The sequence below is a fragment of the Grus americana genome, chromosome 2 (assembly GCF_028858705.1).
Source record: "Grus americana isolate bGruAme1 chromosome 2, bGruAme1.mat, whole genome shotgun sequence".
NCBI classification, from domain to species: Eukaryota; Metazoa; Chordata; class Aves; order Gruiformes; family Gruidae; genus Grus; species Grus americana.
Window position 1 is genome coordinate 198,661 of NC_072853.1, and position 27,933 is coordinate 226,593.

The 27,933-nt window shown below is 44.5% G+C and overlaps 2 protein-coding genes across 32 annotated transcripts in view; one reads left to right on the forward strand and one right to left on the reverse strand.

The window, feature by feature from the left end:
- The window catches only part of SCRIB (scribble planar cell polarity protein), a 123,482-nt gene that overhangs the window by 35,828 nt on the left and 59,721 nt on the right, over positions 1 to 27,933 (reverse strand). For 20 of the 31 annotated variants that reach the window (XM_054814021.1, XM_054814017.1, XM_054814041.1 and 17 more), the window contains 9 exons: positions 18,340 to 18,597; positions 17,988 to 18,098; positions 14,488 to 14,664; positions 13,928 to 14,044; positions 9,774 to 9,962; positions 8,942 to 9,061; positions 8,633 to 8,689; positions 4,389 to 4,445; positions 3,558 to 3,641 (listed from right to left, as the gene is read on the reverse strand). In XM_054814021.1, the coding sequence (XP_054669996.1) occupies positions 3,558 to 3,641; positions 4,389 to 4,445; positions 8,633 to 8,689; positions 8,942 to 9,061; positions 9,774 to 9,962; positions 13,928 to 14,044; positions 14,488 to 14,664; positions 17,988 to 18,098; positions 18,340 to 18,597 (1,170 nt within the window). The remainder of the gene's footprint in view (positions 1 to 3,557; positions 3,642 to 4,388; positions 4,446 to 8,632; positions 8,690 to 8,941; positions 9,062 to 9,773; positions 9,963 to 13,927; positions 14,045 to 14,487; positions 14,665 to 17,987; positions 18,099 to 18,339; positions 18,598 to 27,933) is intronic. The other 11 variants (XM_054814043.1, XM_054814040.1, XM_054814032.1 and 8 more) reach the window with 4 other exon arrangements.
- Positions 20,145 to 27,901, forward strand: LOC129202046 (uncharacterized). The gene is given in 3 exon segments (XM_054814044.1): positions 20,145 to 25,614; positions 26,074 to 26,117; positions 26,622 to 27,901. Coding segments are annotated over 3 exon segments (3,246 nt in total). The 5' UTR covers positions 20,145 to 22,601; the 3' UTR covers positions 26,811 to 27,901.

The following is a 27,933-nucleotide window of genomic DNA, read 5'->3' on the forward strand; positions in this document are numbered from 1 at the left end:
CCCTCTATCCAAGTGGCTGCCAGGGAGCAAAAAGACCCCTTCTGTTCAGAGCACATTCTCCAACTCCTGTGTCATGGCAGCACCCACAAAAATAGCTCTCAAGGGCTGGGTGGGCTGGTGACTACAATGGCAGCTGAGAGGCTCAGGAATTTCCGAGGCCCTCCCCTAACCCCTCAACCCCAACCCAACCTAAAGCAGTGGTTGGCAGAACCTGGCTCGTATCATATTTCTTCAGACAGTGAAGCCTGTGCTACCCTTAGAAATTTTGCTATTGTAGCTATATGACGTTTTTCCCCGATGTAAAAAAACCCTACCAAAAAACCCAAACCACCCCCCTCCCCCGGCCAAATTCCAACCTTCTTTTCCCAGAGTGCCATAAACTACACTAGCAAAAGCTCTAGTGCACATAAAGTTATGCCAGTCAAAAAGTACTCTCAGGAACATTATTTGTTCATCGGGGATGCTGTAATGAAAACACTGCCAGCAATCCACCACCGCAAAGTGGGTTTGTCGGTCCTACAGCCAGGCCCCTCTGACACCACTGCTGCTTACCCTTGCAAAGCAGAAGAGCACAAACACTGACCAACCCAGGTTCCAGGTGAATCCCACCAACACCAAGGCCTACTTTGCTTTGCACAAAGGGAAAAAGTAAACAACTCTTTCAGGGCACTGTGGAGATGGGCATCTCACCAAGAGTGCGTGAAGTCCGACAGTCCATGGGGAGCCCCAATACCTATTTTGTTCATGGACATGACTGGAACTGAGCTTCATCTACCCCTCGCTTTAATCTCCAGCACTTCTGCTGCAGCAGTGTATTCCAGATGCCTTGCTCCCTCTACTTCACAGTGGGCTATTTTTATCAGACAAGCAACAATTTCTATTTTGGGTAAGCAAAGATTTTGGCAATGCAGTGTGCTTTTCCCAGCCTTGCCTCTGTCACTCCCCAGTCTAGCAGACAGGACAATCATGTTTTACCCTGCATCCTCCAAGGCAAATGCAGAAGCAAATGCCTTTGCAGTTCTGATCCATCACTTTGCCCCAGACACTGGAACAAATCTAATTTTAAATCTAATGAACAAATACAGAGAAGGAATCAATGGCTAGAAATTGAACAGAAATAGATTCAGACTAGAAAGTACAGATTGTTAATTAACTAACCACAGTGACATGCTACTGAGAGATGTAAACTCACAGAATCACAGAATGGTAGGGGTTGGAAGGGACCTCTGGAGCTCATCTAGTCCAACCTCAAGTCTTTTTCATTTGTTATAGTCCAGAAAGCAAAACCAGATTTTAAATGTTTTGCTGTGGCTAGATGCAGACATTCATGGGTATGGTTTTCAAGCCTGCACTATGCAGAAGAGACTATAATAGCTCTTTTATTACCGTGATGGCAGTATCCAGACATTGTAGTGCACTGGGTACTCTGCAGACATCAAGTTACGGAGAAGCTGGCTCAGCCAGAGGGCATCACTGAGATGAGCGTTCTCATGCTGCTTTCAACTGGAATTTTTCAGTTGGGGTTTTAAAAATATACAAACAAAATAGGCTTGCATCTCAGTAAGCCTTTGTTAAACCTTGCTCACAAAAGGACCAATACACAGCAATGCAGATTAATCCAAGATAAACAACCATCTGCCCCCTTCTTTAGGGGCAATTCTTGGGGAATTCTCACAACAAATTCCACTTGCAATCTACAGCAATCACGACAGAGGTCCGTGCCTCCTCCTGCTCGACAGCGTGAAGAAGAGCAGGCCCAGCAACTCCCTTGCAGGGAACTATACGGCAACAAAAGATATGTAGATACTGTTCAGAGGAGCATGTATGTGGTGAGAAAGTTGGCCTAGAGACAGGAAGAAAGAGAAAACTCCTGTGGGAACTAGGCAATAGCATTAGTCATCTTAATCCAGTCAGACTGTCTGGAAATAGACAACCTGTTAATTGAACTGTGTGCTTTTCTGCTGGCCAGACTGATCCCTGTCCGAGTCTTCCAGGCAGTCACCAAATAGGCTAGGTGCAGCTCCTGAAGGAATGCCAGAACCTTGCCATCTTTGAAGCCCCCATCTCCCTGTACTCACGATCTAGACAGACATATTTTTTCAAGGGGAGCAAAGACAGGGCTGGGCAAATGACAGCTGGAAAAAGATAAACATGGGCACCAATTGGTCCTTCCCCTGAAATGGGACATTTATAGATGCCGCCCATACACCCTGGCATTCCAGCATGGTCAGCCCCACATTCCAGTGCCAGGCGTTCCTGGGCTGACACGGACTGCTAAGGCACAAGTTACCAAATGCTGCTCTGCTCTGGATGACACTAGGGCCATCCAGCAAAGCAGCAGCTGCTTGCGTGGGACTGGCTCTCCCCTTGTTTCCAGCTACTAAGTTACACTAAGAGATGCTAAAAATAAGTTAAACTTTTTCCTGATAATACTTTTCTGTGTGAGCAGCCAGGAGAGGAAAACCCAAAAGCTGGGGAGTATGGGTAGGAACAAAATGAGACAAAGCTGGAGACAAAGCAGGGCTCTAATCAGTGTGGAAGCAGAAAAGCAAGAGGGCCTGAAGTCAAGGAGAAGATAGATGAATAGGAGAGAAGACCTGTCTGGATGGAATAAGAGGGAGACAGTAAAGGCAAGAGAGGTGATCCTGAAACAACGGAATGGGAGTGCAGAGTCTGATGATGACACCAAAGGGTGGTCTTGCTGCAATAGGAGGAAAGGAATGGAGGTGAAGACTGAGAATGTGTGTGAAGGAACAGGCAGAAACCCAGCGGAATAGGTATGATGCAGGGAAGATAAAACATGACCAAAGGAAGCAAAGATGGAGAGGTGAGATTTTAAACAACACAGGAGTGACAGATGACTTTATAATCTGTTAAAGTTTGTGAAATCTGGATTTTCTCTTGGCTGAGCTGCCACTACATATCAGGGACGGAAATACAGGTCACAAGGGCAGGAGTATCCAAGGCTGTATCAGGGCCAAGTCATCATATGCAATCACTGCCACTTTGCCTTCTGCAGTCCTAGATAGATCTTGACTTTCTTTTAATACTTTTGGTATCAGCACCCTGCATCCCTCCTCCTTTCTAAACACCATCCCACAATGAATTTACAACTAAGCTGCACACACAACATTGTCATCTTCTGCATCAGGAAGAATCTTCCCCTTCCTCCTCAGCAGCTTTCAGTAGTTGCTTCCTTCCATAATAAATCCCCTGCGCTCTCCCATTCACATGTATGCTCCTCTCCTGATGGGCTGTTCTCTCTGCCTTGCTGAAGACACTTCCTTTTGCATCTTGGCAAGTACACAGGCCACTTCCCTTCCCAAAATGGAAAGCTACCTGGCTCTCCACTCTCCTGATTTTCTTATTCTAATCTTTCTTTTGTGGCTACCTCCTGTTTCACACAGTGTCAAAGTCTACTACTGTTCTGCTTCCCAGTTTTCCTCTGCAGAAGAGTACTGTCATCTCTCACATCAGGGCACAAGGAGAGGGGAGGTAACAGAATGACCACAGCTTCCCCCACGCAGGGACCCACATCTCAACAGCCCCTCACTTACAGTGCGATTGACTCTCTGTAAGCCACTGCTGGGCAAAGCAGCCAGGGTCCGATAATCCAGTCTCAAAGGTTCACTGGTGATATTCTGGAGTGGGGCAAGGGGGGAACAAAAAAACACAAAGAGCAGGAAGAAATCAGTCCAGAAGTCAACTAAATCAACTAAAAAGAGCAATTAAAAGGAAACCACCCCTTGTAATAACCAAGACCTTATCTCCAAACTGCAGAAATTTCCCATTGCCCAGAAATGAACCTGGAATCGTTCCAAACGCAACCATGGGGACCCATGACAGAGGCCAGGCTTGAGAAGCACTGCAGAGAGCATGTTGCTCTGGGCCCTTGGTCCCCCACTGGTGCACAGATCCCCAGCATTCCTCCTGCCCCCACGTGCACACGTCCACTCCCTTATAGGGGGAGAGGACAACGTGACATACATACCAGTTTTCTCCAAACAGCATCCAGAAAGGCTTCCAGTCTGGATTTGGGGATGTTTGAAAATGCAAATCTACAATTCCCCTACGGTATCTTTTCTCAACCTTAACTCACACTCATTGTATAATTTTATTTGATTTCAGTTCCCATTTGCATTTGTCTGCCTTTCTACTTCTAGCCATTGTTTTTCGCCATTCCTTCCTCAATCACATTACAGATTTCTTAATTTCTGATATCTTCTCTTATATACAAAAGTCAAGTCTTTTTTGGGGGGGGGAGGGATGGGGGAGGGAGCGGAGAACAGAAGTTACAGGGAACGAGTGCTTTTAAAGGTTTCTTCAGCCTTCGAGTCCAGTTGCGGCCCTTTTCTGCGACTCTCCAACCCTCCCACCATGCTCCTCACCTCTGCCTCCTCCTCAAGTTGCTGTGTGGCTGCCTCCCGCTCCCTACGCATCCACTCCTTCCATGAGACAGGACAGAGTCAGAGCAGCATCCAAGCAGCACAGGCAAAGAGAGAGGGAAAGAAGTCAGCACCATGCTGGGCAGTAACTCAGAGGGGACAGAGGAGCATGAACAGCACTGGTGCCAGGAGAGGACGAGCAGAAACCCAGCACCTACGTTGGGCCCAGGGAAAGAGGAGCTGGAACTCTGCATGAGCTTGGTTATCACCAGCAAAACAGAGGAGAACAGACGCCCTGTACAACACAAGCCAGGGTGTCACCAGATGAGGGGAAGAGAGCAGATGCCTCTAAGATCCTCAGCAGGGTCAACCCTGGGGAAAAGCAAAGGGAGCTAACACTCGCCCCCCCACCCCCAAGCACAAGCTACACCATCACCAAGAGAAAGGAGAAGATTGCTTATTGCCAGAAGAGACATCTTGACAGAGCACACACTGGAGAGGCTGGAAGGGAATGGAAAAACAAATCCACAGAGCACAGGCCTAGTTATCACTACGGAAAAAGACCTAAAAAAATCACATGCTTGTTAATAGCATCACAGCCAAAAGCCTATATATAGAGACAGAAATTGTATAAGCATAAGGCAGGGCTTAAAATCAGCTGGTCAGCTCTCAGTCATTCAGTGCAGCACAGGAATATTGTAAGAGTGACCAGTGACTAATCTCACAAGCCCCAGCTATGGGCTTGCTTCCAAGCTGCAAGAGGAAGATAATAATATGTTACTTGTCTTAACGAATGATTTCTGTGCATTTACACTTTTGTGACATTTTGCCCAGCACCTATGCTGCAGAGCGAGGGCTGTGGACAAATGCAGCATCATTCTTCTGTTCTATTGCGTATTGCAACCCTCCTGACTGCTGCTCCCAAACAGCAGCAACCAGATGGTCCAGGAGTCCCAAGGCTGGAAGGATGGGAGGTGGAAGGCATCTGAGAAATACAGAGGGAACTAACTGAAAATTCTGAAAGCACCTAGGCCCTTCTCTTCAAAAGCTTCTGTGCATTACCACTAGCAAATAATCAGTGTCCCCCATAATGCCCCCAATCTCCAGACAATAATGAGCAACATGAGAAGACACTAATGCTCTGGAGGGTCATAAGACCCAAAGGGATATTTAGGGATATTTAAGTTAAAGTCTATTCTGAATCTGGTTGTGCTTATTTTGGACAAGCGTTATCTGTAAGGTGAGCGTTCAAGCTGGCAGAAATCTTGTATGTGATCCTTCTCTGAGGTCTTAAGCTGAAGAGAGACAAGAGTACCAGCCAGCCCAGATGGAGCTGTGGAATGTTCAAACTTCATCTCTGACAACATCTGGGGAGCCTGGGGAAGCTCTGGATTAAGACTAGAAAAATAACTACAGCTACAGAGTTGGGACAGAGAAATGCACCATGAATCAGTCCATGGAGATTTGGAGTTACTAATATTGCTGTTAGAAACTGAATTATCAAAGAACTAAAGAGATGTATGCAGTAAGTGCAACAGTGGTATGTGAAAAGCTCTACAGGACTAATGGTGAGTATAGCAAAGCCAAAATTCTTCCCATTTCTTCAGTTCACAACCTTACTGTGAGGAGACATGTTTGATCTCTATCACTCCTGTGCAAAACTGAACATGAAACACTGAAGTATTAGAGGAAAGGTCCAAAAATGGTGACACAAATATTATTACTGAGGATCTGGCACTGAGGTGGGAACTTACTACAGCATTACAATGGCTATTACACAGTGCTGGTTCCATCACTGGAATAAATTTAATCATCAAAAGCAGTATTAAAGACAGAACCCCAGTTTCAAGATCACACTAAAAAGCAACAGCAGAATAATGTGTTTTTGCTCTTTGGTCTCAGGCCATCGATCCTGAGACGTCAGAGGAGTCTGGAGCATCCATTGCTACCTCCTCCTAGTACCCTAATGGAAGGGGCACCAAAAAAAAAGAAATCTTTTAAAGACACAGGCAATTCTGGATCTCTGCTGATCACCAGGCTACAGGCATACTTCTCAGCTCTTCAGAGGTTGGGACAGACAACATTGTAGTTATACTAAGCCACACTATAGTGAGACAAAAGGTAGTATATGGGAATATAGACCTTAGAAGTCCTTAAATACATGTCACTGCAACCTCAGAAAATTGCTTTAAAATCTATCAAAAGTAAAACATCCAAGAAAAATGAACCATGATTACTGTGTATTGTTCAGCCTCCAGGAAGAATAATGATATTTGTTATAAGATGCCCACCATTGTTTTGAAATATTGCTGATGGCTGAATGACTAGCTATTGATAAGTGGGTTTTTTTTCTTTTAAATTAACCATTTTAATAAAATTTCAAGTTTTCCATAAAAACCTATCATAATACCATCAGTACTTTTTAAAATGAGATATGGCCAAGGCTACATCACCAATCACACCGGTTTTTCTAGGTTTTTTGACAAAGTCTCTGGGGTATTTTTAAGTAATCTCAGCATAAAATTTGGAAAAGCCTTTATCTACCTAAGACTGAACTACTGCAACCTGCTCAGACAGGGCAGCACGGTTTTGGGGCCAGACTTGCTCTTGGTTTATCCAGAGGTGTTAGAAATGCTGATAATGACTCATAGTACCTGAAGTCTCCTAGACACTATTCAAATCCATATGCTACCAACATAAATCTGGTAGGAATACCCTTTGCTATAGCAGTAACTACGAAATCAGGTTTTCTGAAACCACAACAAACCACTCTCTGTTCCTTCGTAGGCAAGGAACAAGACATTTTATAGGAAAAATCTAAATCTGATCTAAATTGGCTCTGCTCTGAACTGAACCAAGTGACCTGTAGAGATTCCTTCCTACCCAAATTATTCACAGAATCACAGAATGGTTTTGGGTTGGAAGGGACCTTTAAAGGTCATCTAGTCCAACCTCTCTGCAATGGGCAGGGACATCATCAACTAGATCAGGTTGAAGATTATTCTGTAAGGTCATTCCATTGGAAGAATTCCCATCTAAGTATAGATCTCAAACACCATCAGAACACCTTGCAGATACTTAAGACAGAAATCCCTTGTCTTATTCCTGCACATGCTGACATCAATCTAAGCTGTAGGCCAGCAAAGATAAAGCAAAGCTTCCAAAGGGAGTCTGCAACACACTGAACCCCTTTTGTCTCTCTACGTCAGTCTTTTGTAAAATCGTACCCTGCCTAGTCCATTGCAGTCACTAACAGAAGGCAAAGTAGGATTATACAAATATGAAATATATATTATATAAATATTAGCTATATATATTTAATGATTACACATATTGCATGCCTGAAAGGTCATAGGGCCATTTTCTTGTTCATTGCTCTGTCCTCTTACAGTCTGTGCCACTGTCTATTCAAAACCTTGACCATTTTTTCCAAAACAAGTAAAATCTCAAGTTATAAAAATCACCTCCATCCAGAACTACACTCTCATGGGGTAGCAAATGTAAAAAAACCTGAGTGATTACAACTACAGAAAGAGAAATATTAGGTATAGCTAAATTGGAAACCTGAAAAAATGCCTGCAAAATGTACACATATTTATCTTCCAGCAGAGCAGATTCCTAATTGACAATACTGAAGAATTCAATTTTCCCTCATCTTCCAAAAGAATTTGACTGAATAAATTACAGTTTTAAGAGGGACAACTAGAAAACCCAAGTCCTCAAGGGGCTTGACTCTGCTAATCTATTTCTGTGAAAGGCTGAAAGAGTGGGCAGAAACACAAAATTCTAATAACAAATCAGAAAAATGATCATGTGAACTGAGGAGCACAAACTTATGATTAACAGTGCCACTTCTTCAATTCAAGGCAACCTTGAGCTGTGTGTTCTCATATTTGCTCATAAAAGCTCTGTCAGGTCATGGAGTGCTGTATAGAGAGAACTGATTAAATGTGGGACTTCTAAGCTAATAGGCCATTTTTCTCAAAGTTGCAGCTTGGCCAGAAAGTACCAGCAGATGAACTCTGTAAGTAACAGAAGAGTACCACCAAAGAATTACACATAGGAAGGTATGGCAAAGCCAAAAAGCAGCTAGAGTAACCAAGCGGTGCACTACGAAGAGAGAAGGCCCATAGCCCCCCATGACATTAACAAACGGGTCGAGATAATCTGTGGCGTTTGCCTTAGGGCTCACAGGCTTGGCAGAACCACTGTCAAGAACAGATTCTGCTACATGAAAAATCTCTCACCACTTTCTCCATTTCTTCTCTCTCCCACTGAGTTGCTTCTCTCACCATTTCCATCTCCTAGGAGAGACCAAAGTTAGAGCCACTTCACCCCAGTGCTCTCTCTCCACTTGGAGCACCTGTAACCTCACGAAGATTTGAGAGTCCCATCCTAGCGCATTCCTGATGAAAGTGCTGGGACCTGCTGATCCCATAAAAAGGAAGTCCACTACCCCTTATGTTGCAGATTCCATGCACCAAAAGAGACACTAGAGAACTTCAGAAACATTTTCCACTCCATAACATTCTCCCAGTTGCAGTCAGAATACCCACCTTCTGCAGGATCTCCAGTTCTTCAGGGCTTAAATCCCGATCAATAGAAGAGATACTTTCCAGGCTATTCTTGCGACCAATACCAGCAGCAAAAGGGTTTGCAATAATTCCTGGAGACATCTATAAAGCAAAAAGGCAATAAAACATGGTGGAAGCCCACAGTGTGCCATACAAAAAGGTCCATATCCTGGGCTCCCAGATACAGCATACCAAAATGATCCTACACAAGTTGGAACTCTTACACAACCTGAAACCTTATTTCAGTTGTCAATTACTCAAGGAACTTGAGGTCTAAGAAAGATGAACTTAAATTGAAACAGGTAAAGTAAGGGGGTAAGGTGACCAGGGACTGAGTAGAGTGAGTGGAGAATAAAAAAGCTTACTTGCTAAGCCTTGAAAAAAGAAAGCTGAGAAGGCACAGGATTGCTATGGTTAAGTGTTTCCCTGTGGGGAAAGGCGAACACCAACAAACAGACAATTACTTTAAATATAACATTGGCACAAGAAAAAACAGGCATAAATAGCCTGGAGAAAATTAGCTTGAAAACTACAAAACTACATTTCTAACCAGTGCAGTGATATTGTGAAACAGTATCACAGAATCTGTGAATCAGCAGAAGAGACAGAGTCTTTAGAGACTATTGCTTTTATGAACTGGCGACTACCTCCAGTTCATACAGCAAGAGACCAGACTTTGAAATCTGGGACCTTAAAAAAAAAAAAAAAAATCTACAGCAAAAGGTTGGAAAAATCCAGCAATCTTCTATGAAGAAAGAGGTGGGATCCTTGTGGCACTGGTCACTATGAGGGCACCTTGCACTCCAGTTCTTACCTCAATGGCAGCTGCAGCCTTGGGATCAAAGCCATCACAGACTAGCACAAGGAGCGCATCACCCACACTTCGGAGTATCTGTACTGCCTCTGTATGCGTCATTCCCAGCAAACTCTGATGATTCACCTCCAGGATCCGCATTCCCACCTTCAGACGGCCATCCCGGGCCGCAGCCCCTGAGGAGCTCACCTATAACAAATGGGGGAATCAAGATGTCACCTAAAGAGGTAAGAGAAGATCAGAGAGCACGGGGACCATCAGGAAGGAATGAGAGAGCTCGGCATACAAAGGAAACAGGGAGAAAAGGCTGCAGCTACATGTCAGGAAAAGTGTCTGGAAATGCTTATATATACTTACAGAGAGGGTAGAAAAGGAAGAATGTGTACAGTTAGGTAGAGAAAACAGGTGTGGAAGAAATCTCTTATGGGAGATAAAAAGAACCTGTATTTGAAATGTGTTGTCCCAAGGAAAGAAACTGCTTTTGTTTTGTCAATGAAGTGGGTGAGAAAAAGCTCTCACATCTACGATTTATCTTCACAGAAAGTGTAATAATTTTTTGTTGGGAGAGACAGAAAATGCAAGCATAGGGATAATTTTTGTGGATAAAGATAAATGAGGCATGAAGACTTTTCACTGTCTTTGTGCTAGAGACAGGCGTAACAAAGTACACCATTTTCCATCCTCTTTCAGAGAAATAACGTGTAACTCCTATTTTCTTTCCTCAGCAAGTCACAAGAACTCATACTTGCCTCATGTAAACAAGCTGTCACCAGGGGAAGCAACTACATCCAGCATATTGATAAGGCACATGAAAGCTAGAGTTTGTCTTAAAGAACGCAAGCAGCCATACATGTTTGAGGAGAGAATGAAAGTGCATGCTTTGCTGGCAGAACAAAGGCAGTAAAGGGAAGGAGTTCTACTCATGTTTTCCCCCTTCAGAACAGGGAAAAGAGACTGCAGGACTTGTTGTGGGTACAAAGTGAAAGAAAAGTAAAAAAAAACAAAACTAAAAAAACCCCACAACAAAGCAAACAAAAAAACCCCCCCAAAACCCAAAGACGAGGCTCAGGAGAAATATGCAAGCTGGGGAGGTGAGAAAAAATTGAACAATGGCAATAGAATCATAGAATCTTAAGGTTGGAAAAGACCTCTAAGATCATCAAGTCCAACCCAACACCACCCTGTCTACTAAACCATGTCCCAAAGTGCCACGTCTACATGTTTTTTGAACACCTCCAGGGATGGTGACTCCACCACCTCTCTGGGCAGCCTGTTCCAATGCCTGACCACTCTTTTGGTGAAGAATTTTTTCCTAATATCTAATCTAAATCTCCCCTGACATAACTCGAGGCCATTTCTTCTTGTCCTTTCACTAGTTACTTGGGAGAAGAGACCAACACCCACCTGGCTACAACCTCCTTTGAGGTAGTTGTAAAGAGCAATAAGGTCTCCCCTCAGCCACCTCTCCTCCAGGCTAAACCACCCCAGTTCCCTCAGCTGCTCCTCATCAGACTTGTGCTCCAGTCCCTTCACCAGCTTCGCTGCCCTTCTCTGGACATGTTCCAGCACCTCAATGTCCTTCTTGTAGTGAGGGGCCCCAAACTGAACACAGTTTTCGAGGTGCAGCCTCACCAGAGCCGAGTAAAGGGGCACAATCACTTCCCTACTCCTGCTGGCCAAACTATTCCTGATACAAGCCAGGATGCTGAGAATAGGAGAAGCTACTATCAGGAACCAAACAGAAATACAGGATACAACTTAAAGCCTTAGGGAAAGGAACAGAATCACCAAATGGGCATTACTTTTTCTAATGGGAAACCAAAAAGCCTGGAACAAAATAGGATGTACACACAGTCAAGCTGGATCAAATGCAGACCTCGGTACATTTGGTATATCAACGGACCTCACTGGGAACACCAGAGAGAAATGAATGGCTTCAATTTAAAGTCCTGGTCTCAAAGCCAAAGAACCAACATGACTAAGCTTTACAAAGAGAATTATGACCAGTGCTACACAAGGGCTTCACAGAAAGAAGCCAATGTCAGGGATCTCAAGCAAAGCCTGTAGATCTATGACAAGAGAATAAGAAGAGCACAAGGGCACACAAAGTTGGTTGTTGGGTGGGGGAAATGCAAGGACATGGATGACTGGTTGTCAAGGTAGGATGGAGGCACAGGTAACACCAGAGGAAGAAAAGAAAGAAGGAACTACTGCACACATGTTACTGGGATCAGAGGGGCAAAAAACCCCAAAACAAACCAAAGGCACGGGTGTTTATTGATTTATGAGAGCTGTTTTGGAGAAAAAACAACAGATGCATGTTTAATAAAGTACCTGTAAAAAGAGGAAAAGAAATGCTGCATGCATTTATTAATTTTTTTTAATTTTTTTTTTAGGTTTGGGGGAAGGGAAAGCAGCCATGCATGCCTACACATAATTTCTTCAGGGCTGTAAAGGAAAACATTTACGTGTGTGTGAGTGCGTGTGCATGCACAAAAGTGGTCACATGCAGCTGAATGGAAAAAGACCGAATACTCACAATTTCTTTTCCAGGGAGAGCAAGTGCATAAGTGTGACAGTAGAAGACCCAGAAATAATGGGAGGAGGTGAAGTTAATGTAGAAAAATGTCCTTAATGCCAACTGTCATCTGTATTATTGATAAGTCACTGAGGGACACTGGGCCCTCAGTGATTGAGACTTATCATAAATTTCAAATTGTAGATATAATTTGTACTTATGGTATTCACTTGTAACATTTCATCAAGAAGGTTTTAAAAAGGAAGAACCAGATTACAACTTAAAAAAAAAAAAAAAAGACAATTAAAGGACTCAATGGAAATGCAAATTAAGAAAAACTAGGGAGAAAGAAGGTAGTAATCAGACATCCGAAGAGGAGGACGAAGAAAAAAGCACTACTTTGTCTCTCAGTTACTGGATATATACAGACAAAAAAGAGAAGCAGGAAAAAACCTCTGGTTAGGACAGATAAGAGAGATCAAGCCGAAGTAACATAGCTGAAGAGCTGAAGGGAGAGCAGAAAAGTTCAGTGCTTTGGTTCTCCACAGGCTAAAACAACTACTATTTAAAAAAAAAAAAAAAAAAAAAAAAGAGGGGGAGGGGGTAAACTAACCCTGCAATGGGGCTAAACTGTAAGCTTTCCAAACCCCTACATGCTGTAACACTGAAGGAGATAAAAACAAACCTGGTCATTAAAAATAATAGTAGGTTACAGTAATCCTAGGTTTTCTTTTACTGCTATTACAAATTTTGCAGTTGAATGAGCAACTATTACTTTGGTAGAGTGAATTTACTGGGTTTTAACTTTAAAACTCAGATAAAGAAGTTATATCCAAGTAATAACAAACGCTGAGCATTCCCCTTCTTTCAAAGTAGGCAATTATTAGAAAGGGTTAACTGGCAATTATGGGGTGTCCACCATCCAGCAAGGATTATTAAGACCTCTAGAACAAGAGCAGAGTGAGGTTCTACTCTACCATACCTGTAAAGAGGGAACCAGTGACACTAATGTGAACATCTGGAGTCCCCACTTGGTCAGCAGCAAGACCAAAAATTACACCACTTATCACTATGCTCTGTCGCTAACAAGAAGAGGCAATACTTTTTGGTAGGGGTTGGGAGGAGCATAAGCTTATACACAGTATAATATGTGTTACTTCTTGGGGAAAAGCAACATGACAAGTATGCACACAAGCAGCCATTTGCAACAAAATGGGAACAAAATTACACACATGGCACATGGCACAGGAGGAAAGGTGAGCAATTCATAATGCTTTCGATGAAAGGAGGAAAGAGCATGCATGTTTGAGTGGGCAGGAAGGCCACAAGCACTTGGGGTAAGCAACAGGAATGGAGGGAAAAGGGTAAGATGGATGGGTTCATGTTACAGAAAAAAAAAGCAAGAGAAGAAACGCAAAGCAAAATAAAAGCAAACATAGGAAATTAAAGAGGAAATTTTGTAGCTGTTGTAGAGGAGGAAATATGAAAGGAAACAGACGTGCCTCCTTCAGTGGATGGAGAATACTCCAGGCCAACTGATGTACCCAGTGAGAAGTGGAAAGAGCATATCGAACAATCACCCTTCTCCCTAGCAGTCCTTGCATGCAACCAAGTTGCAGAGTTAGTGGTCTGGTACCTTAGAAATGAAGATGCCTTCATCAGTGGGATCAAATGGATTTCCAGCATGACCTTTTGCTCCACCCCGGATGCTGATGCCCAGTTTTTCTCCTGGCGCCTTTTCAATGCATATTTCCTGTAAACACATAAAAGGTCTCCTTGTTTCTGGGTCAAGTTCTGACTGGAATTGTTGAGGAAACACTCCCAGCAGCTGGCCATATTCTAAATACCCTGAAACGGTCCTGAATTAGACCTTTCACTCATTTGGCACAGTTTATTCCTTCTGATGAGGTTCTGCCCTTTTCTGTATTTCTGTCTCCTGTTCAGGTTTGGTCTTCATGAAATCTGATCATTCTCTGATGACAGTATCACCATGGGCATGGCAAGAGACCCTACACAGTCCTCAACTGGATATATACTTACAAGAGGCTGGATTCTGCCACAAGAGAAGGAAATTTCAACCAGAAGTTTGGTCGTGTCTTAGTCCCAGACTTCCAGCTAGATAAGAAATTGCCCTCAAAAGTGATCCTTCTATAAAGAAGGGTGCGATTCTCCCCACTTCTCTTACTCACAACCTACCTGCATACCAGGTGGTGGCGGATCTCGTCTTACTAACATGGTCAGCTCCTGGGTGTTGGAGAGCAGGGCATTCACTGCTTCCTGGTGGGTAGCATGGCGCAGGTCAATGCTATTTACCTCCAGGATCCTGTCCCCTACACGGAGACCACTGCGAGATGCCAGTCCACGGGGAATGACCTACAAAGAATCATTAATATTACAACTAAAGAAGGAAGTTCCATCTCTCCTTGGAGAGACACTGATTGTGTCCCTAGGCTATCCTCCAGCATCCTGAGGCCTGTTTTGACTTCTCTCTCTGCAACCAAAGTTCTCAAGGGGTAACGTATCTGTGAACACTGGCAAAGAATGAAATAAGATTTGCTTTAAAGTGTTATTTGATTTGTTCTTACATTCTCATATTATCATTTTCATCTGAACCAATCCTGTGTCAGCTTTTTCATTATTTTGCCTGTGACTGTCACCAGAAGACAACTTTCTCAAAAGAACTCTGAAGGAACTCAAATGTTAAACTGCAGGCCTGTTGTCAGAGGTGTATCATCTACCATTACAAACGGCCACTATACCAGACTGACAGCATCAGTGCAACTCCAGTCCTCAAAAACTGCTCTAGAGGGGATCTTGAGAGCTAGAGAGTTACTAACCAAGAAACGTAACTTCTATTCCTGGTAAGACAATCGAGTTAACAGAGTAAGATCTGTAAGCACGTGGATAAGCAGGGTTTGTTGGGAAAGAGTTAGTTTGGCTTTGGTAAAAGCAAATCCTGCCTCACTGACCTGCTGAAGCACTGTGAGAGAAACAATGAACACATGAAGGAAGAAATCTGGCAGACGTAATTTCTGGATTTCCAAACGGCCCTTGACAAGATCTGAACCTAAAGGCTATTAGAGAAGCTGTGTCCACTGAATGGGAGGAAAGGCCATCTTAATGGACTGAAAGCTGGTTAAAGGAGAAGAAACAAAGGGCAGAGCTGGACAGCTGCTGCTCAGGACCCAAAAGATTCACTGGTGGTGTCCCTGAGGGATTGATGTGGGACTGGTGTTACACAGCACATCCGTCTGTGACCTGAAGAAGGTAGTGAACAGTGTAATCTCCAGGTCTGCAGATTATACTGTGCTGTTTTCAGCAGCCAAATACCGCCCTGGTGGTGGTGCACTTCAAAAGGGTTCAAGAAAACTGGACAAAAAGAGATGGCATGAGCTTCAGCACAGACAGCGAGTCTGTGGAAAACACCTTAAACCAAGCACACAACACTGAACTGAGAAACTGTGACTCAAGAAAGTTCCTAGAGACGTTGTTGCATGTTCTCTGAAATCATGGGCTCCACAGGCAGGAAGAGACAAAAAACCACAGCCAACATAATTTTGGGCATATCATAAAGGATACTGAAACCAAGACAGACAGAATCACCCACATCTCCAGGACTGTTCAGTTCTCTGTTCCCAAAAAGGCAGGGCAGAAGAGGACGCAGAAACTGCACCAAGGGCTGTGCGAGGATGATGGTGATATCCCACAGGGTAAGGTCCCCAGCACCAGCCAGAGTATCCCTGGTGCTTTAGAGGAAGGATACAGCTTTCAGGGTCTTGGGCTACAGGGAATGCCTGGGACCTCTCCCTGAGGCTGGTGGTGGCCTCACCAGTGGAAGGTATGCTCTGATCAAGGTGCCAAGCTAGCAGGTGAAGAAGCTACAGGATGAGATGAGCATACTGTATAGCGTCAGTGAAAACAAACAGGAGAGCAACAGGCTCTTTGCAGAAACCCTTCAGAGAGGAGTCCAAATCCCATGTTGTACAAAGAAGGGTCAGTTAGGGGCCATGCTTAAACAAATAGCAGAGGGTCCCAAGCTGGGGAAGGCTGGGAGCCTGAGATTGCTGGCAACAGATGGAAGAGTCCTTCTCTCGACTAACATGCATCTAAAAATAGGTATAGTGCCTCGTAGCAGATGAGGAGAAACAAACTATACAAAAGGAGGCACTGGAGCCATTCAGAATGAACCAAATGTCAGCACCAACAGGAAGCATCAGGTGAAACCCACTGGAAACCACTTCTGCAAGGGACAGAGGCACACATCTGTCAGACAGACTTGCTGTTTCAGGAGGCCTGCTGCTAGCCAGAGGCTTGGATCCAGTATACTGTGAACAGCTAGAGTCAGCAGCGTGCCCTTGCCACAGGGGAGGCTGTAACTGGTGAGCTGAGAGAAGAGATCGTTCCCCACTCATCAGCGCTTGTGATGCTGCACCTGGAGCACAAGACAGACACTGATAAACTGGGATGAGTGCAGCAGAAGGCCAAGATGAACAGGGGTGTAGAGAATACATTGTACAAAGAGAGGCAGAGAGACCTGGGGTTTTTCATTCTTGAGAACAGAAAGCTAAAGGGGATGTTGCTGCTGTCTTCAACTAACACAATGGTACAGAGAAAACAGAGGCCAGGCTCTACTCAAAGGTACACAGTGGTATAGGGAGTGAGAAAAGGGATCCAGGTTGGAATGAGGAAAACTCTGACTAGATATTAGGAAGAAAATGTTCACCATAATAGTAGTTAAACATTGGAAGGTGTGCCCAGAGAGGCTGTGAGATCTTTGGCAACACTCAGAACTTGACTAGATGAAGCTTTCAGCAAGCTGATCTAGGCTGGCCTTGTGCTTTCAGTGAGGTCAGAACACCTCTGCAGTCCCTTCCAACTTCAATGATCCTGTGATGTCGCATTTTGAGAAGGACATAGTGGGGTTAGAGAAGGTCCAGAGAAAGGCAACTAAAATAACAAGGGGATGGAGCAGCACCTTGCAAGCAGAAATGAAGGCCACAACTCTTTGAGTTTGGAGAGAAAGCTGAGGAAGGAGAAAGAATGAGGTTTACAACACTGAAGGTGGTGAATAAGCCAAATATAGGACTTTTGTGTACCAAACTGGCAATACAAGAATGGAGGAGTACTCAGTGTAACCAGTGGGACATGGGTTTAGAGCAGATCAAAGAGTGCTTCTTCAGGTGACAGGTAATGACACTCTGGGACTTGCAGCCACGGGTGTTAGAAGAGACAGATTCGGCATGGCCAAGGGACAAGAGACGTATAGATGCAGAAAGGGCTGGGCAGGACACTAGTCTAAATGCAAAAGAGCATTTCTGTTCTTCCTTGCAGTTACACGTTCATCCCACTAACACTTTCTGAGTAATGACCGGTTTTCTGGAATGCCTCCATCTTTCCAGGATACATTAAAAGTTAACATAAGCTCAGGAATTTCAAAAGCTAACTCTCCCCCAACAGTTCAGCATGAATTATACAGGTTTGCAGGCTTTTACATGTCATTTAGATTTCTACAACAGCAGCAGTATGCCTAGTATAAGCTAACTCTTCACATATGCATGCATCCCTCCCCCATTCCTTTTTTTTTTTTAAATGTATACTATACTTCTCAGACTTTTGCATCAAAATCCTTCATCTTAACCTCAATAATTAAACAGCTCAGAAATATCCACTGCTAGGCTGCTTACACAAGACTCTACCTTTGAAATGAAGACACCTGGTTCATGAATCCCAAATGGATGGCTTGAATGGTCACTGCCTCCTACAATGCTGAGTCCCAGGGGACCACCTGCTTTTACAAGGTGAATTTCCTTGAGGGAACAAGAAGCAGAGTCAAAAGAAATACGGGATATCACATAAGGATCACAAACACTGAAAAACAGGGAGTCAGGGATGTTTTGCACAAGTGAGCACAAGGTAAGCACCCACAGGATGAGGGGGTTCCCCATTACTTCTCAATAACACCGTGGGCCAGCCCTCATCAGACTACCAATTTTTCAAATGAAAAATACCCACGATTACACTATCCCATATTCCAACAGACAGACTCACCTCAATGGGATATTGGTCCTCCAGGCCTTTAGACAGATGGTTCCTTTGCAGCGAAGGTGTCTCCTCCGGTGGGCTCTCCCCATGGCTGGGAGGCGGTGGTGGGGAGTGCATGCGCACTCGTGGCACGCCTGATGAGTCTCCCTCGCTGAGCTGCTCTGCACCCTCTCTTTCTACCAGCAGCACGATGGTGGGGGAGGATGCGGTAAGCAGCGCTACTGCCTGATCATGCCTGGCTTCTGTCATGTCTACCCCATTGATCTAGAACAACCCGCAAACTCAGTGTCAGACCATCACCCGAGCACACCCTGTCATTTTAAGCACTTAGCCAAGCATCCTAAGGGACCCCATTCCTCTGGAACACTGCCCCTTCTCAAAAGCCTGTTCCCCAAAGCACTTTGTAAACTTACCCACCACTTCCTACCTGGCAAAGGGACACAGGCACCTGCTCACTCCCACCTGACCACAATCCTCTTTCTAGACAGCTTACAAGCCCCTTTCCCACCTTCCCTGTACACCTCCAAGCCCTAACTGCATCAGTGATGCTCCAGGGGATCACGAAGACCAAGTACGATGCTCCATCTCCTGGAGGACTACAAACCAAGCAATTGCCTGGACTATGCTGTGGCTCACTCATTACCAGGAGAGTACGTGTCACTCCTTCTTGGCTTTGCATTCCAGCTTTCCTACTGGATCACAACAAAAGAAGCCCAATAGGCTGCATTAGATGAACAGGTCCAAAGATCTCAATATGGGAAGATAACAAAACAGTGATTCCCAGAAGTGATGCCACAGCAGACTAATTTGCCACAGCATCAGCTGCCTTTGCACTATGCCATTTGCCCTTATCAATCACACTCAAAGCCCAGACACAGGCACTGAAGAGCATGATCTGATGTGTGACAGGACCTGCCACTGGCCACTGGGCTGCTGTCTGCCCTTGCCGGGCAAGGTCATGGCAGTCTGGGGAAGATGTCAGTTTTAAGCCATAAAAAGTGTATCCCAGATATGAAAATACTTGGAAGCACTGAGAAAGAGACTCTGGTAGTCGACAGTGACTGACTGGCTGACACAAAAGGAAAACTAGAATTCTTTTGGACAAGAAAACGTAATCCAATATGTTATGCCAAATAATTTCAAGAATACAACTAGAGTTGTCTTGTGGTATCAGTGAAAGATGTAATGCTTCAGACAGAGGTACTTCCAGTACATACAGGGAAGCAGCAATGTCATTCATACAAAGCATTGAATAGAACTCATCTGAGAAACTGTATGCTATTCTTATCCTTCATGTGTACAAAAAATTTCTAACATAAGTTAACAGGATGTGCAGAGAAAAGCTGCTATGACAGGCAGGGGAACAGAGAGCCTTTCCTACAAAATTAAGATTTAAAACAGCTTGCCTAGAAATTCAAAGGATGCAACTGTTCTCCATGAATGCATGAGGGAAAGAATATTGAGAGGAGAGCTAAGCTAGAAGAACACTGCCAAAAGGATGAAACTTGCCATGAAAAAGTTGAAGCTGAAAATTAAAAGGTTTCCAGAACGAACAATGAGGATACGAAAATAACAGCTGTTAAGATGGAGTTTGATCAGCTTATGAAATAATAACTTTGTAACAGCCAAAGCAACTGGATTTTGTAGTACAATTCCTCACTGAGTCCTAAAAATATTATAGTTACTCCTCAGCTCCTTCCAAGAAAGCAGTTTCTACACAAAGCTGACTGCACACAGTCTGACAAGGCTTTGTCCAGAACCTCCAGAACCACCCCCCCCCCGCCAACCTGCCCATCCCATCCACAGGAAGCTCTCAGCCCCACAGCATCTCCTCTACTCAGAGGATTGTTCCCAAAGGGACACCTCTGGCACCAACCAGAAAGGACGAACAGAAAGATGTGAAGGCATGCCAGCCTGCACATGCATGCAGGAGGAGGAAGGATGTAAAGGTACCTGGGTAACGGCTGCTAGGCATAAGAGACAAGGCAATAAGCAGGAAAGGTAATAAATTAAACACACAGGTGCACAAACCTTAATGAAATGCAGGTGATAGAGAGAACTAACACTTAAAGGAAATGGCAGGATCATTAACTAGCTTAAGCCACATATCTAGTAATCTTAACCCTTACGTAAGATGTTTTAACAAGAACTAGCGTAAGGAAGGGTCAAGATGACCCTTCGCTCTGCTTGCATTTTTGTAACCAATCACAAGATAAGGAGGTAGTAAATCAGAAGGGAATGAACACGGAGGGTTCTCTGCTAATTAGGAACCGGTCTGAGTAAGTTTTGTGGTGAAGGTGAAAAGTGCACAGTGAGGAAGACATACGGCCTTCATCCCTGAGACCCCGGCCCACCACCACCAAGAGGCACTGCGCGTGCGCAGCTGAGAGGAGTTAAAGGCGGAGACAATGGAAATGAACTCATTGTAATAAGACCACCTTTCCACGGAAAGATCATGAATATGTATAGGTGCTTTTTGAATATGTAACATTCTATCCTATAAAACTCAAAGGGAATTGCTGCAAGGCACGCACGATTTTGGTGGGACGACCCCCCGTGCTGCCCAGCGCTGAATAAACATACCTACTTTACAACTTCACAGGTTGTGGAGTCTGTTTTCCGTGCGTCATTTTGGCGAGCCAGCCAGGAGACACTCTGCTCGGCTGCGGGATCGACTGCGGAGCGGACGCTCCTAGGCGCGCCCCGAGCACTTTTCTCGGAGGAGCCTCCACTTCCAGCCGCTCACCACGGGAGTAGACAACGACCTCCTGAAGTTGCGGATAAACGGTATGTTTAGTAAGGGGGCCAGTAAGTCGCTGGGGACGCCCGCGCTTGGCCGGGGCTGCTGGTAAATCGCGCAGAGACGTCTGGCGTACGGCATAGTCCCCGTATGGGAGGAGGGTACCCTGTACATTAAGGAAAAGGGGGATTCGCTGACCGATAGAGCGGCCGCTAGCGATCTTGGGAGTAGATCAAGTGAATCTGAGGTTACTGCTGCATCCCAATATTGGGAGCCAGGATGGACCTGCTAATGACTGTATAAGAAGCTGGAGAAGGGTAAGCGGGCCTCTCTACTTGAATAATATTTGCAGCTGCTGGAGGGATAATAACTGGAGTGAGGATTGTATGTTAAAAGTTTGTTGTGTGTATGTATGTGTGTTTTGAGACACAGCGCCGCTGTGAAGCGAGTGGGAGTCCTGATTTGCGGTTCCGTGATTCCGCGAGGAACACGGCCAGAGACGGACAAAGCGCCTGGACTGTTTGTAAAATTTGTAAATGCCGTGATATATATGTAAGTTGGGTTGGGCTGCCGTAGTGTTTAGTCAATCTCTTAAGTATCGGGGAAGGTGTGTGGCTGATCAAAGTGGTAGGACAGAGAGTCACTCCTTTGGTGGTTTAGGGCTCGAACTTTGGGAAATTAAAACAAAGCACAATAGCTAACAAGAAAACGACCTAGAAAATAAGGATAAAGAAACAGAGAGATGGGTAACTCTCAGAACAAGGATATCTTAAGGAAAAGCCCCCTCGGTTGCATATTGACACGCTGGAGGGATATTGTTGGAACCGGGGGTACAGAGAATAAGACGACCCTCATTAAATATTGCAATCAATGGTGGCCGCTTTATAAGCTGGAAGATGGAGCCAGGTGGCCACTTAATGGAACAATTGATTACAACACTATGTTGCAATTAATGCTGTTTTTGAGGAGAGAAGGAAAATGGGATGAAGTGTCATATGCAGATATGTTTTTCACCCTCCGAAACCATCCGGAGTGGCAAAGGGACTGTGGAATGGTGCCGCCACAGGACCCTATGGTACTCGCCCTAGAGCGGGAAAATAACAAAGGACTTAAAGGTAAACTGAGGCGGTGTTGCTCGGCATGTAGTATTGGGCAAAGATGTGCTAGGAAAAATAAAATACACCTGGCATCAGAACAAGATTTAACTGATTTGTTTAAGCCTCCCCCTCGACCACAGGAACAGGATGTGGACTCGGAAGGAGCCTCCACTCCCCCGGGAAGCCCTGTATCCTCCCGTATCAGGAAAAAGTCTGCCCCAACAGTCTTACAAGCACCTCTCCGAGAAGCTGTAGGGCCTGACGGTGGGACGATGTTAATTAAGGTACCTTTCTCCACCACTGATTTGTAAGCATGGAAAAGGGTTGCTAAGGATTACAGGAATGATCCAGTAAATGTAACTAAACATTTCCAGTTTATTATAAAACAACACAACCCCGACTGGAATGACATACAATTATTATTAGAATATATGACTGAAACGGAAAAGCAATTAATTTTAAAAACTGCAGGGAATTTGGCTGAGGATCATTATAAAATTACGGGAGGAGATGTTAAAGAATATCTCCCCCTTCAAGATCCAAAATGGGATGCAAACAGATCCACGCATATGGAAAGACTGAAGGCATACCAGGGATGGATTTTAAAAGGAGTGGAGAGGGCCATTCCCAAAACTATAAACTGGTCAGCATTATATGCAATCAAACAAGGTCCTTCCGAGTCACCATCCGAATTCTTGGATCGACTAAGGGACGTAACGCACCGCAACACACCGCTGGATCCTGGGTCAGAGGTAGGAACGCAACAACTAGTTTCTTTGTTTTTGGGCCAGTCTACAGGAGATATTAGGCACAAACTCCAAAAGCTGCGTCCCACAGAAGGAAGGAACCTAGAAATATTGCTGGATGAAGCGTGGAGGGTGTTCAGTAATAGAGAGGAAGATTACAAACGGGGACAAAGAAAGGTGGTGGCGGTCGTCAGGGAGGAGGAGGAAAGAAAACCCAGACAAGGACCGCCTCGATTAGGCAGAGATCAATGTGCGTTATGCAAAAGATTTGGACACTGGAAATATGATTGTCCGGAAAAGCGGAAAAATAAGGAGAAGGGGCGGAATAGTCAGAAAGAAAGAATAATGGCTCATTTGAGGGAAGACTGACGGGGACCTGGGGAATCCACCCTAGCGGATCCACTGGTTATAATGAAGCTAGGGAAAAAGCAGAAGAAGGTAGAATTTCTGGTGGACACAGGGGTGACGTATTCAGTCTTGAACCAAGCTTTGAGGCCCCTGGGAAATGACTATATCATGGTGAAAGGGGCAACTGGCCAAAGTGAAAAGGTATATTTTTGTGAACCTCTGAGATATAAACTGGGAAAACAATGGGGCATCCACAGATTTCTGTACATGCCCAACTCCCCGAGAGCACTGTTGGGGAGAGATTTATTGGAACAATTAGGTGCGATAATTAAATTTGAAAAGGGAGAGATTACTCTGGAGGTGAATGACCAACAGTATATCCAAATAATGAGCTTATCCCTAACTAATGTTCCTATAGAGGGAAAAATCAGCGAAGAAATTACGAACCAGGTATACCCCGGGGTTTGGGCCACTGATGTGCCCGGAAAAGCAAAAAATGCTACACCTGTGGAGGTCAAACTCAAAGAAGGACGACAGCCAATAAGAATCAAGCAGTACCCCCTGAGGAAGGAAGACAGGGAGGGAATTCGACCAGTAATAGAAAAATTTTTACAACTAGGATTATTAAGGGAATGTGAATCCGATTTTAACACTCCCATATTACCTGTCCGTAAACCCGACGGGTCGTACCGGGTGGTTCAGGACCTACGGGCTATAAATAAAATAACTGAAGACCTCTACCCGGTAGTGGCAAATCCATATACCTTGCTGACTGTATTGACACCTGAACTAACCTGGTTTACTGTTTTAGACCTGAAGGATGCCTTCTTTTGCCTCCCTCTCCATAAATCCAGCCAGAAAATATTTGCATTTGAATGGGAAAATCCTAAAAGAGGGCGTAAAACTCAGCTTACTTGGACGGTGTTACCACAAGGGTTCAAAAACAGTCCTACTATATTTGGTAACCAACTCGCAAAAGATCTTGAGTCCTGGGAAGCCCCGCCTGAGGAAGGGAAACTGTTACGATATGTGGACGATATCCTGATTGCAACCAAAACAGAGGACGCTTGTATGACCTGGACGGTTAGTCTGCTAAATTTTTTAGGGCTCCAGGGATATCGGGTATCCAAGAAGAAGGCCCAAGTGATGCAGCGTAAGGTGATTTATCTGGGCTATGAAATCAGTGCTGGACAAAGAACTTTGGGACAGACCCGGAAAGAGACAATATGTCAAACTCCGAGATCACAAACAGTGAAAGAGTTAAGAACCTTCCTGGGGATGACTGGGTGGTGCCGACTATGGATCTATAACTATGGACTGCTTGTTAAACCTCTGTATGCACTGACAACCACTGAACAAAAACACCTTAAATGGAATAAAGAGACCATACAGGCCTTCAAGTTGCTAAAAAAGGCCCTCATGTCGGCCCCAGCCTTGGGACTCCCAGATGTGAGTAAACCGTTCTTCCTTTTTTCCCATGAGAAGCAGGGGATTGCCCTAGGAATACTAGCACAAGATCTGGGCCCGTATCGACGAGCAGTTGCCTACTTTTCTAAACAATTGGATGCAACTGCAAAAGGTTGGCCTGGATGCCTGCGAGCAGTCGCGGCTGTAGTACTAAACATCCAGGAAGCCCGAAAATTCACCCTGGGCCAGAAAATGACTGTATTGGTGTCCCATACAGTATCTGTAGTACTGGAAGCAAAAGGTGGACACTGGCTTTCCCCACAAAGATTCTTGAAATACCAGGCTATAATGGTAGAACAGGATGATGTGGAGATCATAGTCACTAACATTGTCAATCCAGCCTCTTTCCTCAGTGGAAACACAGGGGAACCAGTACATCATGACTGCCTGGAGACCATCGAAACAACATATTCCAGCCGTTCAGACCTGAGAGACAGTCCTATGGAGAACACGGAAAACTGGTTCACGGATGGAAGCAGCTACGTCCTAAGCGGTAAAAGACATGCTGGATATGCCATTACCACCAGTCAAGAAATCATAGAGTCAGGGCCTTTACCCATGAGTACCTCTGCACAGAAGGCGGAAATAATTGCTCTGACCCGTGCCTTGGAATTGGCCCAAGGCAAAGCTGTAAATATCTATACAGACTCAAAATATGCCTTTGGAGTCGTACATGCGCATGGAGCAATCTGGAAGGAGAGGGGATTATTGAACTCACAGGGCAAAAATATCAAGCACGCAGAAGAGATCATGAAACTGTTGGAGGCAGTCCAACTCCCTGAGAAAGTGGCGATCATGCACATTAAGGCACATCAGAAAGTGAACTCAGAATTGGAAAGAGGAAATGAGCTGGCGGACAGAGAGGCAAAACAAGCAGCTAAAGGTGAGGTAAATACGGAGGGGGCCTTGGTCCCTGATGGGCAAATCTCCCTAGAAGGTAAGCCAAAATATACTAAGGAAGATCAGAAGCTTATCATCGACCTAGAAGGGTCGTATAATAACGAGGGGTGGGCTCTCACCCCACAAGGGAAACTAATCATTCCCTCTTATCTAACATGGTCTCTGATAAGGGAAGAACATAGGAAGAGGCATTGGGGGGCAGAAGCTCTATATAAACACCTGATTAGAGAGATTATAGCTAGGAATCTATACACCACCGTGAAACAAATAACTCAAGAGTGCGATATTTGCCTCCAGACTAATCCCAAGAATACCCCTAAACCAGAAATGGGTCAAATTGGGAAAGGCAACGGGCCTGGGCAACAATGGCAGATTGATTTTTCAGAACTCCCAAGAAAAGGGGGGTATCGATATTTATTGGTATTAACTGATACCTTTTCAGGTTGGCCAGAGGCATTTCCTACCAGGACGGCCAAGGCTCGGGAGGTAACCAGAACATTAATACAAGAAATAATACCACGCTTTGGGATTCCGGCAACCATATCTTCTGACAGAGGACCACATTTCATCTCAAAAGTAGTACAACAAATTAGCTGTCATTTGGGTATAGATTGGCAGCTTCATACCCCATATCGCCCTCAGTCGAGTGGCCAAGTAGAAAAAATGAACCACTTAATCAAACAGCAGATTGTGAAATTGGGACAGGAAACTAACTTGGCCTGGCCTCAGTCTCTTCCTTTGGCTCTCTTGCGCATACGAACCAGGCCAAGAGCAAAAGAGGGGCTGAGTCCTTTTGAAATTTTGTATGGACGACCCTATGGAATACAGAAAGGGATGTCCACACAAGCCGGGGAGGAAATTATGACTTCATACATGGTGGCATTAGGCAAACAACTCAGCAGAATTGAAAAACATGTGGTTGGGACTCGAAGCAGGGGTTTGGATGGACCTGTACATAACATACAACCTGGAGATTATGTATACGTGAAGTCTCTTACAGAAAAGACCCTGGAACCACAATGGGAAGGACCATTCCAGGTACTCCTCACATCCTTCACAGCAATAAAGATTAAGGAACAGAATGCCTGGATTCACCACTCCCGTGTGAAGAAGGCACCTAAATCTCCATGGAGAGTCACGCAAGTACAGCAAGGAAAGCTTACCTTGTCACGACGCTGATTGTAAGCCTAACAGGGGGACTTGAGGCATGGGAGAATAATGCCTTTTTGCAGCTACATGACAAAATTGCTAATGCCATGAACTGGTCTGATTGCTGGATTTGCTTTTTGCTAAAGAAGGAGGTTTATGTATGGTTATTGGTGAACATTGCTGTACCTATGTTAACCAAGACAAAAGGATTGAAAAGGATTTATCTCAAATTTGGGAAAAAAGCAAAAAATCTTGCATGAAGTGGCCCAAGATAACACATCTTGGGTGTTTAGTGACTTAGTGGAAAGATTAACATCCTGGTTACTGAATTTGACATGGTTGAAACAATTGTTTGTTACGACAATTACGGTTATGATCCTGCTTATAGCTCTGTGTGTAGTAGTTCGATGTGCTTTAGGGTGTTGTCAAAACACAGGGAATTCTTACAGCGAATGGAAGAAATATCAACTAAGGCAAAGGGTAGAATCAAATAAATATTTTGAGAAAGTATTAGATAAAGAGTCATTGTATTAGCTGTAGTAAAAGAATTTACTAACCTTTCTGAAAAAGGGGGGATTGATAGAGAGAACTAACACTTAAAGGAAATGGCAGGATCATTAACTAGCTTAAGCCACATATCTAGTAATCTTAACCCTTACGTAAGATGTTTTAACAAAAACTAGCGTAAGGAAGGGTCAAGATGACCCTTCGCTCTGCTTGCATTTTTGTAACCAATCCCAAGATAAGGAGGTAGTAAATCAGAAGGGAATGAACACGGAGGATTCTCTGCTAATTAGGAACCGGTCTGAGTAAGTTTTGTGGTGAAGGTGAAAAGTGCACAGTGAGGAAGACATACGGCCTTCATCCCTGAGACCCCGGCCCACCACCACCAAGAGGCAGTGCGCGTGCGCAGCTGAGAGGAGTTAAAGGCGGAGACAATGGAAATGAACTCATTGTAATAAGACCACCTTTCCACGGAAAGATCATGAATATGTATAGGTGCTTTTTGAATATGTAACATTCTATCCTATAAAACTCAAAGGGAATTGCTGCAAGGCACGCACGATTTTGGTGGGACGACCCCCCGTGCTGCCCAGCGCTGAATAAACATACCTACTTTACAACTTCACAGGTTGTGGAGTCTGTTTTCCGC